The 15,726-nt window shown below is 42.0% G+C and overlaps 1 protein-coding gene across 1 annotated transcript in view; it reads left to right on the top strand.

Moving 5' to 3' along the window:
* Nucleotides 1-6,927, top strand: part of LOC134294855 (uncharacterized) — a 46,965-nt gene extending 40,038 nt beyond the window's left edge. The window contains exon 25 of the mRNA XM_062966625.1: nucleotides 1,258-6,927. Coding sequence (XP_062822695.1) covers nucleotides 1,258-1,455 — 198 coding nt within the window. The 3' untranslated portion in view covers nucleotides 1,456-6,927. The remainder of the gene's footprint in view (nucleotides 1-1,257) is intronic.
* Nucleotides 6,928-15,726: the final 8,799 nt, after the last annotated feature.

The following is a 15,726-nucleotide window of genomic DNA, read 5'->3' on the forward strand; positions in this document are numbered from 1 at the left end:
GCTGGAGTTTCTGGCCTGTCTTCAAGGGCAGCCCCATGTAGAGAGCATTACAGTAATCCAATCTGGATGTAACCAGGGCGTGGACCAACGTGGCCAAGTCAGACTTCTCGAGATATGGTCACAGCTGGTGCACAAGTCTTAATTGTGCAAAAGCCCTCCTGGCTACTGCCGATACCTGAGCATCAACTGTCAGCGATGAACCCAGGAGGACCCCCACGCTGTGGAACTGTGCCCTCAAGGGGAATGTAACCCTGTCAAGCACAGGTTGCCATCCAGTATCCTGATTAGTCCCACGACTGACCAAGAGGACCTCTGTCTTGTCTGGATTGAGCTTCAGTTTGTTAGCCCTCATCCAGCCCATCTCAGCTGTCAGGCACTGGTTTATGGTTCGGGGGGCTTCCTTGGAGTTTGGTGGAGTAATAGAGTTGGGTGTCCTCCACATAGAGATGGCACCAAACTCCAAAACTCCAGATGACCTCACCCATGTCAAAGACCAGGGGTTCGAGCAGGCATTCCCCAGCTTCACCAACTGGGTACGATCCTCCAGGAAGGAGCGGAGCCACTGCAAGGCAATGCCCTCAAGGCCATTCCCGAAATCCGTCCCAGAAGCTTACCATGGTCGATGGTATTGAAAGCCGCTGAGATATCCAGGGGAACCAATAGGGACACACTCCCCCTGTCTAGCTCTCTGCGGAGGTCATCCACCAAGGCGACCAGAGCCGTCTCTGTACCATAGCCAGGCCTAAAACCGGACTGTGGCGGGTCTAGATAATCAGTCACCTGGGGACCCACAGGTTGAGAACCACTAGAATACAGGATCAGAATTCAAAATGGCCTTAACATGTTTGAAAGCTGGGCCAAAACTAACCAAAGTTTCAACAAGAATGTAATGAAGCAGCTTAAAAGACTATGGGATTTTGGGCTGCATCCAAAGGTGTCAAAATTAAGGGAAGTCATGGTGACCTTCTTTATGCTTTGGTGAGACCTCACCTGGATAACATTGTGTCCAGTTTAGAGCAGCACAATGAAAGCTATAACATGTCCAGATTCCATTTCTGATTCTACATATCAATTGAGAAATGGTTCTGACTGTGACCAACCGGACGTCTCTACAAAACTTACAACAGTGGCATGGAGGCCTTGGACCTTTCTCTTTCAGACACCCAACAGGAATGTAAATCTACTTTAAAGATTTTCTTGTAATTATTTTTCTTGATAGCCCTTATGTGTGAAGGAAATGTTTTCTTTTTCCACCAGGGCCCAATAGCCTTTGAGGACGTGGCTGTCCATTTCTCCCTGGAGGAGTGGGTTCTTCTGAACCCTGATCAGAAAGCCCTGCATGTGCAGATCATGGAGGAGATTCATGGGATTGTAGACTCTCTTGGTAAGGTTGCCACAATGATAGGGATTTCTGTTTCAAAATGCAGTATTATCCTAAATCATCACAGTCACTGAGGGTCCTTAAGGCAGGGCTAATGTTAGAAATATATGACATAAGAGTAGTAGTAGTAGTAGTAATAGTAATAATAATAATCCAGACTGACAAAGTTCTGGAACACAACACACCAGACATCACAGTTGTGGAAAAGGAAAAGGTTTGGATCATTGATGTTGCCATCCCAGGTGACTGTCTCATTGACGAAAAACAACAGGAAAAACTCTGCCGCTATTAGGACGTCAAGATTGAACTTCAAGGACTCTGGCAGAAACCAGTGCAGGTGGTCCCGGTGGTGATGGGCACACTGGGTGCTGTGCCAAAAGATCTCAGCCGGCATTTGGAAACAATAGACATTGACAAAATTACGATCTGCCAACTGCAAAAGGCCACCCTACTGGGATCTGCATGCATCATCCGAAAATACATCACACAGTCCTAGACACTTGGGAAGCGTTCAACTTGTGATTTTGTGAAATGAAATCCAGCATATCTATCTTGTGTCATACAATAATAATAATAATAATAATATATAAATATATAAAAATATTATTATTATTATTATTATTATTATATCCCACTTTTCTCCCTCAAGGGACCCAAAGTGGCTTACAGCATATTAATAGCATACATATGTCAGTACAAATGCATATATAAAACAAATCAATCAATCAATAAACATAAAACATCTTAAAATACAAAATTTAAAAGCCAGATATATTCATGTGTCATTTTACCGAGTTATACTGCACTTTGTTCTAGTTGATATACTTATGGCATTTTCTTGCAGTTGAGCCTATATTTCTTCTAAATTTCTTCACTAAACAAAAAGGTTTTTAGCTGATTCTTGAACGAATCAGCTAAACATGGACGTTGAAGTCCCCGACCACTATTAGCCGCTGGGACTGAAATGCCAGGCCCGAAACCAGGGAGACTGTTGTGCAGCAGGGTGGTCGGGACACAAGCAGAATCCCCAATCTGTCCCGGTTACCCACTTTCAGATGGACACATTCGAAACCAGTAGATAGCGGGATGGGGCATCTGACCAGAGAGATGGAATGACGATAGACCACTGCAAACCCTGTGGACAAAGAGATAGATGAATCACTGAGCCTTTAATTAAGTATATCTTAAGTACAAGATAAACACAACACTTCTTACCTCGCTGCGAGTGACTACAATTCTGACCAGTGTTGAATCATCCGTTCCCGCTCCTTTCATGGCATGATAAAGTCTCTCTGCAAAATAGGCTGGGCGATTCAAGGCACACTGCACTGCAAGGAAACAGATCTGCATTAATGTCCATGTTAAGATCCATAGCTCACACCAGCTCTGATTCTAGCAGCAACTTTCAACCTTATGGTGATCCCAAAGCAAACCTATCACAGGTTTGTTTCTTGGCGAGATTTGTTCAGAGGGAGGTTGCCTTTGCTTTCCTCTGAGACTCAGAGTGACTTCACCCACTGGGTTCCTGTGGTTAAGTAGAGATTTGTACTCTCCCAGAGTCTTAGTACAACATTCAACCCACTACATCACACTGATTTAATTCAAACTGCAATTTTTTCTCAACTTATACACGTTCGCATTTGTCATCCAGAATGATGTTCACATCATTCATCCAGAAGGAATGATTGTGTCTTAATGTTAAGCAAAACGCATAGTTAAGCGAATTCTGTTTTGAAAAAAAAAGTCTTAAATATGCAAAGTAATGATATTTGCAGTTGCCCTCTTATTCTGTAGACTTGGTTCCACTTGTCTGGTATGGGGAAGAACTTCGGCTTAGAAATGGAGATGAGCACCAACCCCCAGAGTGTGAGTAGATCAATAGGTAGGTGGGAAGGTAATGGCGCTCCATGCAGTCATGCCTATGGCTACATGACTTTGGAGGTGTCTATTAGAGAGAACAAGATCCTGCAGATAGTACCTAGGAGAGCTTTTCCCCAGAACCCATAAACCCAACAGAACTGTTTAACACAAGATAATTCTCAAAAGAAAAAAAGACAGGTGCTACAACATTATCATCATCATCATATTTATTTATACCCTGCTTTATCTCCCCCAAAGGGACTCAAAGCGGCTTAGCATAAAAGGATCACCATAACCATTTAAAATATACAAATATACAAACATTAAAACAGGATTAAATACAAGCAGTATTAAAAATATTTTCAGATATTAATTGTTTTATGAATGAATGAATGACGGGCTTATAGAGATAACAATACTGTGTAATATAAGAAACCTTTCCCCAGAAGATTCCACTATCTCTCTTCTGGTCAGCTTGCTCCAAAGATCCATGGTGTGCAGGACCCATAAGCTGCTTCATGGTATAGGGTAAGAAATATCCCAACTATGCTTCTGCTTTAGTCTGAGTTCCGACCCAATCCTGTTATGGTAGAGCACTACAATGTGAATATTTAACTCAAAATATTAAATTACTCAATTTCCCACCCAAAAAATAGCCTTTTACAGTCTGCTGGCAAAAGTGTGATTAACTTCAAGAAATCATTTGCTGTGTCTATTTCCAGAAAATAAGAGTGGGAAAGAAGGAGGGATGAGAAGGAGGAAGGGAAGATTGGGGTTGTTGTATGTCTTTCGGGCTGTGTGGCCATGTTCCAGAAGCATTCTCTCCTGACGTTTCGCCCACATCTATGGCAGGCATCCATAGATGGCATCTATGCCTGCCATAGATGTGGGCGAAACGTCAGGAGAGAATGCTTCTGGAACATGGCCACACAGCCCGAAAGACATACAACAACCCTGTGATCCCGGCCATGAAAGCCTTCGACAACACATTGAAGGGAAGATTGATGGACTTGTCCTCAATTTCTCAATGGACATTCAGTTTATAGTAGGCCATTGTATTTTCTTTGTAGAGTTACTGATAGCAAAGAAGTGGTATATTTGTAAAAGGTTTTGATATCAAGCTATATCTGTCAGTTGGTTAAGACTTGAGTGTATTGATTCATCTGGAAGAGTGTGTACATTTCTTTGATGGAGAATTAAGTTATCACAACACTGTTTCTCTACAGAGGGACATGAAAGGGACAGAAAGAATCAGCTGATATGATTTTTGTAATCTGGAAGTTTTATAAAGCAAGAAGGAAAGAAAAAAGGGGTTAAAGTGCATCAACTAAAAGTGTGCAGCAAAGTGATACTTAGTGTTCTGCTTCAGTGAGCAGACTGTTTATTTCAGTTAGGAAATATGTCTAGATAAAAACAATTTTATAAACATTGCTTTTCTTCCTATTCTCCCTGTAAGTTTCACACAACATATAACACTGGTCTTTGAAAAGCCAATTGTATTGAATAACAATTTGGGTGTCTGAAACTTTCATGTTTATGCTAGCAGCCAGAGGATATCTCAATTTTGGTCTAAAAAATTCAAATGAAAAGTGAGGCATTGATGTGTATGCCATTAATTTGTTTCATCAGTAGAGGTAACTTTATTATTCCAGTCAAGCTAGTGCAGGTTGGACATGAAACTCCTGACATGCAGACACCGTAAAGTCTCCAAACTCATCAAATTTACTTTGAGTAATTTATACCATCCAAAGTGTATCTAAACTGACCAGAAATGTGAAAATGTGCATCTTGTCTGTGCAACCTCTCAGTTCTCCTCCCCCAAAATTAAAATATTGGTAGGATCCAAAATAGACTAACAATAAGTGGGAAGTGATGATTCCCAGGCAATTATTTGCCTCCAAACCACCACAAGTCCTTCCAAGCTACCTGAAAATACATTTTGCATTTTCCCCTTTCAATTTATTTTTGTTCGTTTCAGGAGCAACCGGAATTGCTTCTGGAGTGAGAGAATTGGCCGTCTGCAAGGACGTTGCCCAGGGGACGCCCGGATGTTTTTGATGTTTTTTTACCATCCTTGTGGGAGGCTTCTCTCATGTCCCCGCATGGAGCTGGAGCTGATAGAGGGAGCGCATCCGCGCTCTCCCCGGGTGGGATTCAAACCTGGCAGCTTTCAGGTCAGCAACCCAACCTTCAAGTCAAGAGGCTTTTATCCCCTAGGCCACGGGGGCTCCTTCCCCTTTCAATAATAATAATAATAATAATAATAATAATAATAATAATAATAATGCGGTTTTCTGGCATTGTATATTTCTGCCGCTTCTGTGACTGTTCATTTGGGTTTTGATGATTCCGTAGCCCACTTGTCGATGGATGTCCAGAATCAGCAGCATCCACCGCAGTCCTTTTTATCCTGGGCGACGACCGAGCCAGTATAGACTTCGTTTGGGTTTGATTCTCCATAATGCTAATGGGTTAGGTGCTCTTAATTCTGCTCCTCAGCTGAGACCTCTCTGGCTTGGTTGGACCTGCCGGTAGTTACACTACCGCCAGCACAGCCCTCAGTCATCATTGGAGCAGTTAAGCCCCCCCCACCTTGTTTGCTTGTTTCTTGTATCTTGTTTGCTGTGTCATACAACGTCGTTGTGTCAATAATAATAATAATAATAATAATAATAATAATAATAATAATAATAATACTTTATTTATATACCTCCCTATCTCCTGGATGGGACTCAGGGCGGTTTCCAATCATAAAAACGACACAAACATTACATAACAATATAATAATACATTATTAAGCAAAGTAAAAATACAGTTATAGAAATAAATAACACTTACATGACCTGATCAAGGGGACGGGAACCATAAACCCAATATATTAAAATGTATCATTTTAAGTTAGAGAAATCTTGTGCAACCACCCTAAGTTCCCAAAACTGCTTGGAATGTCACAGATTGCTTCAAGCAATGTGATATCACTGTTGGTGTGCTATGAGTGCACCAGTGAAGCCCATGATAATGTGTGCGTGTGTGTGCAGGGGGGGGGGGGGGATTGATCCATCTCCTGTGAAATTCATGTAAAGTTTTTCTGCACAGATATCTCACACAACTTGAAAACTCAATAATATCTTTTTTCTATTTCTCCACAAAAAAGAAGTGCTGTGTAGATATTATGCTTCTGACTATGAGTCTCAGAAATGTCCCATCCAGAAATATGGGTGTAACGGAAAGCCTTATTTTATTGGTGATTTTTGTTTATGTTATTTAATGTTGATTCAGTGATAAAGGTGGGCAGGAGTTAGCTACTGATGATTGCCTATGTGTCACCATGGTAACGTAGCTGCTTCTGTAGAAATGTAACCATTTTGAAGCTAGCACGAAAGGGGCGGAGCTAACTGGATGAGAAAAGGAGGGAATGTTTTAAAAAGAGGAGTTAGTTATTGGAGTTCTCTAGACGGTGAGCTAGAAAGAAGATGTCTGAAGTCAGTTAGGTTTAGGTTTCCAGTGAGACAGAGCTGAGGAAAAGGAATACTGTTGAGACAAAGTTTCAGTCAAGTTGTTAATGTTAAAGAATGAAAGATATTGTCTATATTATGTACAAATGAAACTGAAGAGGTAAACCTATCCAACAAGTTACGTTTTTGGACTAGAGAAACCATAAATAAATAATTCTTTGTTTTTAATAAGGATAGTGTTCCTGAGTGGTGAATTGCTCTACTTAGAGTCAGTGAAAGATTTGTCTCACATACTTCCCCTCAGTGTCACATCCTCTCATACATACACCCGCACAGACTCAAGTGTTTATAGCTGGCAGTGGCTGGGATCCTGAAAGAAGGATTGCCCCCTGTCATAGTGGGATTTGAGAGATCCCATATTTAAAAGGTGCGGCAAAGGTGTGGGATATTAAGAAAAAGATTCCCTTAGCCTAAATGTAAAGGGCTTTGGGCAGGGTGACCCACATTTAATGGTGGCAGTGGTTGGGATCTTGAAAGAGAGATTTCCCCCTGCCTGTTTGAGAAGCCACTCTTGTGCCTTTTTTCGAAGTGAACCTTGCAATGGGCTTTGTGCTCCAACAATAATCAGTTTATCATGATAGCACCAGCAACATAACTAGGATTTGGCAATCACCCAGCTACATTCTACTTGCTCCCCTGATATACCGCTTCTGTCCTTTCCCAGCCCATGGTCCACTGCTGCTGCTCCTGTACTGCTTTCTCTTAAAGTTGGCCCTCTACCTCCTATTCACTGTTTCCAACTGCATTACTTTATTTTCTGAGGGCCCTTCCACACAGCCATATAACCCAAAATATCAAGGCAGATAATCATAATCCACAATATCTGTTTTCACCTGGGTTATCTGAACCCACACTGCCATATAATCCAGTTCAATTTGGATTTTATACAGCTGTGTGGAAGGGGCCTGAGTCTCCACAATCCTCGATGATATGGTCTGCTTCCCTTTTCATTTCCCCTGCTCTTCTTGCTACTTTTCCTTACTTTGACCTGACAAGTTTATCAAATATTCTGTTGCTTTCCCCTTTTCTTTCTGCCACATTTAGTTGTGAGTGAGCTTCAAATCTAGAAGGGAAAGAAATTAAAAAGTCATATATACTTCAATCCATATCAGATACTTGATTGCACAACCAATAAAGAATAGCATGTTGTTTCAAAGAGAGGATTCCCATTTGGTGGCAATTTGTGAGGCCCTGGATTTAAATCCTGATGGAGAAGACTGGGTAGTAACAATCACCATTATGAATCAGGGGCAAAAATAATCAAGAATCATTTGATCCATGACTATAAAGCTGGAAAAGCAGGGGAGAATTCACCTTTTTCAGTGACCCTACCTCATTCACAAACAATTATTGGGTGTTTGAGAAAATGCACAGCTTTTTAATTCACACATTTTAACATATGAAAAATTTCGGGGGGGGGGGGGGTTGAACCCCTAAAACCACCCCCTCGCTACAGGCCTGATGCCAGCCATTCCACACAATCAGAAGCTTTAAATATATCTAATGTGAATATCCCCACTTTTATCTTTCTCTCTTGAGACACACAGATTTTGTTTAGTACTCTTCCTATCAAATTTGACATTTGTCTTCCTTTTACAAACCCACTTTGATCTATTTTATATATTTGTACAAGCATTTATTCATTCTGTTGGCTATTATAGCTGATAATATCTTTATGTCCTGATTAATAATATGGCTCATTTTCTGAAGCTCTAAAGAATAGGACACAGAGCAAATAATTCAAAGTACCAATTGGATACCAAGTCATTGTAGGTTTGCAATGTCACTCATTGGTGTTATGCATCATTCTGAGTTTAAGAACATAAATCAGAAGAGGTATTTGAATTTGAAACAAGGAACAAACCATTCAGGAGTGAGCAAAGCCCAAATAATTAGGCAAGTGCCCTTTTTCTTTTCCTGAAGATGTTCTTAATTTCTTACATTAATCAGCACGGTAAACAACCTAACGAATCTTTAGGGAGTAAGATAAGAGAATTGTTTTCTTTTGCAGGTACAGCATTCCAGTTGCTGGTTTGCTAGTTATTTCTGTGAGGGCTTTGGGGAAAATCATGGTTCTGCATAAACACTAATAACCTTAACATCCCTCCTTGGGGATTATTGTTCCTTTAATGTGAGGGAAAGGAGAGGGGGAAAAGCAGCATTATAAGAAATAAAACTGTCATTGCCCCACCATATAAATAAATGAATAAAGATCCAACTGAGCAATGATTTCAATGACATTTATTTTAAGTGCCTGCAAAGCTGTATTTTTGAATTCTCAGAGGACTGGTATGCCAGACAAAAGGCTGCGGTACAGAGAAATCCCTTAGGAACGAAGTGGAAACACTTGTAATTTGCTGAATTCTGTTTGGAGTTTCCATTGTGTTCTCTAGACTTTGGCAGGGATTTGACCCACGTAAAAACACAACAAGGTGAAAGACACCTCCGAGGGGTTGCTCCCTCTCTCCCCTTCTCTCTCTTTCAGTTGAGATCTGGCAGATAGCTGAAGGAGTGAGATTACTAGAGTGGATGGGACTACTAAAACTTACATTCTTGAACCATAAGAATAGAAAAATATAGAAAGACAACATGATATGAAAAATGTAATTCAGAAATGTCATTTGTGTGTGTGTGATGCCTCCTTCCAGGATGTCACAAACATTTTTTTCAAAACAGAGATCAACCTGATGCTTTCTGTCTCCTATTACTGCTCTAAGCATTGTTTATTAATAAATTTGTTTATAACAAAAAAAATTTATTGTTATTAAAGGCTACCCCTTTTCTCTGTGTATGTATTCTTATTGTATGCCTTCAAGGTGTTTCCAACTTATGACAACTCTAAAGTGAGCCTTTCATGGCATTTTATTGGCAAGAATTTTCCATGGCTGAGCAGAGTCAAACACTAGTCTCCAGAGTCATATTCCCAAACCACAACACTATAGGAATTATCTATATCAGGCAGAATGCAGTACAGCCAATGCGTTATGTGACCTTGCAGTATAAAACTGGATAGAAATATGTGGGCTGCTCTAGGACAGTGGTTCTCTAACTGTAGGTCTCCAGATGTTTTGGCCTACAACTCCCAGAAATCCCAGCCGGTTTATCAGCTGTCAGGATTTCTGGGAGTTGAAGGCCAAAATTTATTTTATTTATTTATTTGCTATATTTATACCCAGCTCTTCTCACCCCGAAAGGGACTCAGAGTGGCTTAAGGACTATGGCAAAATTCAATGCCTCATTATACATACAAATAATATAATATTTCAAATTATAAAACAATTAAAACACATAAATGCAATAAAACAGATTAAAAACATAATTTCCAAATCACGTCTCTCCCCCCCCCCCCAAACAGGCCAAACATAAGCCTGCTAGAAAAGTGGTCTTATGAGTTATTACCATGGGGTAAGGCGATTTTTTTTTCCATGTCAGGAGCGACTTGAGAAACTGGTGTGAGAGAATTGGCCATCTGCAAGGACGTTGCCCAGGGGACGCCTGGATGTTTTGATGTTTTTATCATCCTTGTGGGAAGCTTCTCTCATGTCCCCGCATGGAGCTGGAGCTGATAGTGGGAGCTCATCTGCGCTCTCCCCGGGTGGGATTCGAACCTGGCAGCTTTCAGATCAGCAACCCAACCTTCAAGTCACAAGGCTTTAATCCACTACGCCATCGGGGTAAGGCGATATAAAGTGCTAGTGTAAAAGGTAAGCCCGGGGCTGAGCAAGGCAGCAAAGCTGGGTGGCAAATACTCAGGCCCCAGGGTCTCTCCTGCAGCAGGGCCCAACAACTCTCCCAGGCCTCTAGGTCAGACCTTTTATGTCCTCTTCTTGGAGGCTGCTGGGTCAGCTGGATGGAATGAGGGTGTGGCTGCAGGTCTCCTGTGGGTAAGCCTAGGGCTGAGCAGGCAGCAAAGCTGGGTGGCAAATACTCAGGTACCAGGGTCTTTCCTGCAGCAGGGCCCAACAGCTCTCCAAGGCCTCTGGTTTCCAGCTCTCCAAGGCCTCACAGTCTGGTTTCAGGCCTGGTCACAGTACCGAGACGGCTTTGGTCGCCTTGGTGGATGACCTCCACAGGGAATTGGACAGGGGGAGTGTGACCCTGATGGTTCTCTTGGACATCTCAGTGGCTTTCGATGCCATTGACCATGGTATCCTTCTGGGATGGCTCTCTGGGATGGGCCTTGGGGGTACTGCTTTGCAGTGGCTCCAGTCCTTCCTGGAGGGCCGTTCTCAGTTGATGAAGCTGGGAGACTCCTACTCGGACCCCTGGCCATTGACCTGTGGGGTCCCACAAGGTTCCATTCTGTCCCCAATGCTTTTTAATATATACATGAAACTGCTGGGAGAGGTCATCCAGAGTTTTGGAGTTGGGTGCCATCTCTACGTAGATGACACTCAACTCTATTACTCCTTTCCACCGAATTCCAAGGAAGCCTCTCGGATTCTGGACCAGTGTCTGGCCACTGTGCTGGGCTGGATGAGGATGAACAAGCTGAAGTTTAATCCTGACAAGATAGAGGTCCTCCAAGTAAGTCGCTCGACCAATCGGGGCATAGGGTGGCAACCTGTGCTTGACTGGGTCGCACTCCCCCTGAAGGCGCAGGTCCGCAGTTTGGGGGTCCTCCTGGAGTCATCGCTGATGCTTGATGCTCAGGTGGCTAGGAGGGCCTTTTCACAACTAAAACTTGTGCGCCAACTGCGACCGTACCTCACGAAGTCTGACTTGGCCATGGTGGTCTATGCCTTAGTTACCTTCAGGTTGGATTAATGCAATGCACTCTACGTGGGGCTGCCCTTTAAGACGGCCCAGAAACTTCAATTAGTCCAACGATCGGCAGCCAGACTGTTAACTGGAGCAACTTACAGAGAGCGGTCAACCCCCCTGTTCAAGGAGCTCCATTGACTGCCGGTCATTTTCTAGTCCCAATTCAAGGTGCAGGTACTCACCTACAAAGCCCTGAATGGCTTGGGACCTGTCTACCTTTGCAACCGCCTTTCCCCCTATGAGCCTACACAATCTCTTAGATCCTCAGGGGAGGCCCTCCTCTTGTTCCCTTCACTATTGCAGGCTCGGCTTGCTGGAACGAGGGAGAGGGCTTTCTCTGTGGTGGCCCCCCAGCTTTGGAATTCCCTCCCTAGGGAGATTAGATTGGCCCCAACCCTGTCTGCCTTCACCAAGCAGCTGAAGACATGGCTCTTTCAGTGTGCGTTTGTATCCAACATGATAGACCCTTATCTCTAACACTTTGCCTTCTAGCACTTTGTTTCCCTTCCTATTTACCCTATCCCACATTATTCCAGCCGATGCTCTGTCACTGTCCATGCACTGTCCATTATTATTATTATTATTATTATTATTATTATTATTATACATTTTATTAACTTAGGGGAAGAAGGGGCTATATGAATCCAAGCAATAATGCTCTTCCATGTTAACTGTAGGAGAAAAGCAATCAAATGGCAGTGCCACGCCATTCCTCCATAAGAGATAGCTCAGATCTCTGTCACTTGCCTCCCACATGATATTTCATATATACTTCCTTTTTGTGTGAAGAGAGCCATAGATCAGTTATAGAGTATATACTTTGCATATATAAAGTCTGATTCCCAACTTTGACAAATATTTCTGGGAAAGATCCCAGCTTGAAACTCCAGGCAGCGAGAGCTGCTACTAGTTATTATTCAATACCGAGTTAGATCCACCAAGAACTTAGTTCCTGTGGTGTTACTCTGTGGAAGTTAACATAGGTTTAGTACTGAAAAATATATCCATATCTTGTCATCCATAAAAACCTTTTGGATATGTTCTTGTGTAAGCTATCATGACTAGAACATATTGGGTGTAACAATCTGAGCTTGTTCCTTTTTTTTTTTTTTTTTACATTTTCTGGTTGTTGTTTTTGGGTTGTAATAAAAATAAGAAAATGGAGAAAAAAACCTCTGGTAATGATGAGTGAGAATTCTGGTTTATAGTTTATGAGTAGTGCTGATACTTGAGTCACAACCCCCCCCCCCCCCAACTTTAGTTGCTCTTGGGAAAACAACAGCAAAAATAAAGAGAAACGATTGCCAAGAATTAATGCAAAAGCAAAATCTGGAGTTTGAGATGGCAATGTCCAAACAAAGCAGAGTCTAAAGCAGGTATGGGCAACCTTTGGCCCTGCAGGTGTTTTGGACTTCAACTCCCACAATTTCTAACAGCCTACTAGCTGTCCAAAACACCTGGAGGGCCAAAGTTTGCCCATGTTTGCTCTAAAGACATTGAAGCTGGTTTTTGTTTTCTGGTTTTGATGATGGTTTCCAATTTCTGGTTTACTATGATTTACTATAGGAGCCCCCGGTCATACAGCAGGTTAAACTGCTGAGCTGCTGAATTTGCTGACCAGTGGTTCGAATCTAGGGAGCAGAGTCAGCTCCCGCTGTTAGCCCCAGCTTCTGCCAACCTAGCAGTTTGAAAACATGCCAATGTGAGTTGATCAATAGGTACTGCTCCAGCGAGAAGGTAGCGATACTCCATGCAGTCATGCCGGCCACATGACCTAGGAGGTGTCTACAGACAACACTTGCTCTTTGGCTTAGAAATTGAGACGGACACCACCCCCCAGAGTTGGACATAACTAGACTTAATGTCAACGGAAAACCTTGATGGGAATCAAAAGCCATGGTTGGGATTCAGGTGTATCAGGAATCCAATTTTTGTGTTTGACACAAATAAGAATCCTTATTCTTCTGTTAAGCTAAATAGGTTGCAATTACCATCAGAGTATATCTGCAGCCATGCATCTCTGGGGTTTACAAAAACAAAACAAAACACTAAAGGTGAATCTCCCCTGTAGTATTAATGCAATGTGACAACACTAACTGCCATGGCACAATGCTATGGAATCACAGAGGTTGTAATTTTACAAAGTCTTTTGCCTTTTCTGCCAAAGAGTACGAGTGCCTCACCAAACTATAAATCTCAGGGTTCGATAGCATTGAGCCATGGCAGTTAAAGTGGGGTCAAACTGCATTAATTTGACAATGTAGATGCCGGGAAGTCTAAATTCAGTGTGGAAAACATGAAAAAAGTCACATATAAATGCCTTTCGCCATGACAATTTTTCTTCAAATATACCTACCAGGAGAGTCACACATTCCATCACAGCTGAGTACAACACAGGGATGGAGACCCTATGCTTCCTTAGATAAGGAAGGAAATTATCACTTCACCTTGTTTCATATCAAAATGTATGTCCGCAACCCAAAATAAATAAACACAATGTGTTTTATAGCTACTAACCACCAGGTTGTACAGTACTATTATTCAGCTTGCCAAAGGACTTGGGGAAGGGGCACAAATAAAAGAAGGTAGAGTTCTGCTATCATACCTTATGGAATCATATATCTCAAACTTCCCTGATCTGGTGCCCTCCAGTGTTGTACTACAACATTTCCTATCATTTCCAGCCAGTAGGACCATTGAGAACATCTGGAGATCATGGACTGGGGATGATTGGGAGTTGTATTCCAATGGTTTCTATATTGGTCAAAAAACACATATCCTTCTTGAAACAACATCTAATGTAGGAATTGCAGTATCAACAGCAGTACTACCTGGAGTTGGGAAGGGGAAAAACTTTGTCCAGCAGACAAGATGATGGACTCGGAAGACAGTCTGTGTAAGTAATACATAGGAACTGTAAATTCATTGTAATCGAAACGAACTGATTGTCTGGCAAGGACTTGTGGCCAACTACCGAGCCTTAATTGCAATGAAAAGAGATGGGAATTTGTGTTAATTAATTAGATAATGATGACTTAGCATTTTAATTTACACTGGGAACATGGAGAAAAGTTGTCGAAGTGGCTGTGAAAACACCAGCATGTTGCACAACCCCCCGCCAATCAAATCCCCAGCTTGGAACACCTCCTGCTGCTCCCCTCTGGGATCCAGGAGAGCCCCCATCTAAGTCAGGATACTTTTGCTTTGAAGGAGTTTGAGAGGAGGGGGCGAGAAACAGGCTGAAAGAAAGAGTCAGAGGGGAAAATACACCAGCCTCGGAAATGGGAAAAGCAGAAAGGCCAAGTGAAAGATTACATACTTGCAGTCTGAGACAAGTAGTTTCAAATGTGTATAGTCTGGCCCCATTCTTGTCATTATGGGTTGATGTCACAGCTTCACCGAGTGCTCTCCCTGTTCCAAAGAGGAATTGAACTGCACCCCAGCAGCCTCTAAACAATTGACTTACCTTCTGCCACAGATCAAAGAACTTCAAGTAATACTTGCCTTGGATGATATTGAACCTAAACTTAAACTCAACTTCTGGGTCATTTTTTTTTTCTTGCAGTCATGAAGTGGCAAAGATGCAATAAACACGCCTGCTTTTTGCATCTTTTTAAGAAAATCCATTCAAGCCAAAAAGAGAATATGGTTTTAAAGTACCTCCTGATTAGCAGCATAATAAAGTGTTGATTAGAAACCACACTAAGTAAAGTCTAATTTTGTTTCCTTCATAAGTTAGTGCATCTTTGAAAGTCATTTAGATGTTATAGATATTGAGGTGTATGCTATTTCATATAAACAGAAATCTTGTGGATTAAAAAAAACCCATTGGTTTTCAATCTGGGGGTCCCCAGATGTTTTGGCCTTCAACTCCCAGAAATCCTAACAGCTGGTAAACTGGTTGGGATTTCTGGGAGTTGTTGGTCAAAACACCTGGGTACCCACAGGTTGAGAACCACTGAAATATATTATATGGCTGAATACATTTGTTAGGTGCCTTTATCTCTTTTTTGACTTATGGTGACCCTAAGGAAAACATATCTCAAGGTTTTCTTGGTAAGATTTGTTCAAAGGGGGCTTGTTATTGCCTTCTGAGGTAAGCCTCAGAGTACCAGATTTGCCTCGCTGACAGCAGAAACTGACTGATTTTGATGGCAAATAGAATTCTGATTTGTGTTTAGATTCAGGAGTAGCAGAATTTATAAG

Source organism: Anolis carolinensis, unplaced genomic scaffold (assembly GCF_035594765.1).
Source record: "Anolis carolinensis isolate JA03-04 unplaced genomic scaffold, rAnoCar3.1.pri scaffold_25, whole genome shotgun sequence".
Lineage (NCBI taxonomy): Eukaryota > Metazoa > Chordata > Lepidosauria > Squamata > Dactyloidae > Anolis > Anolis carolinensis.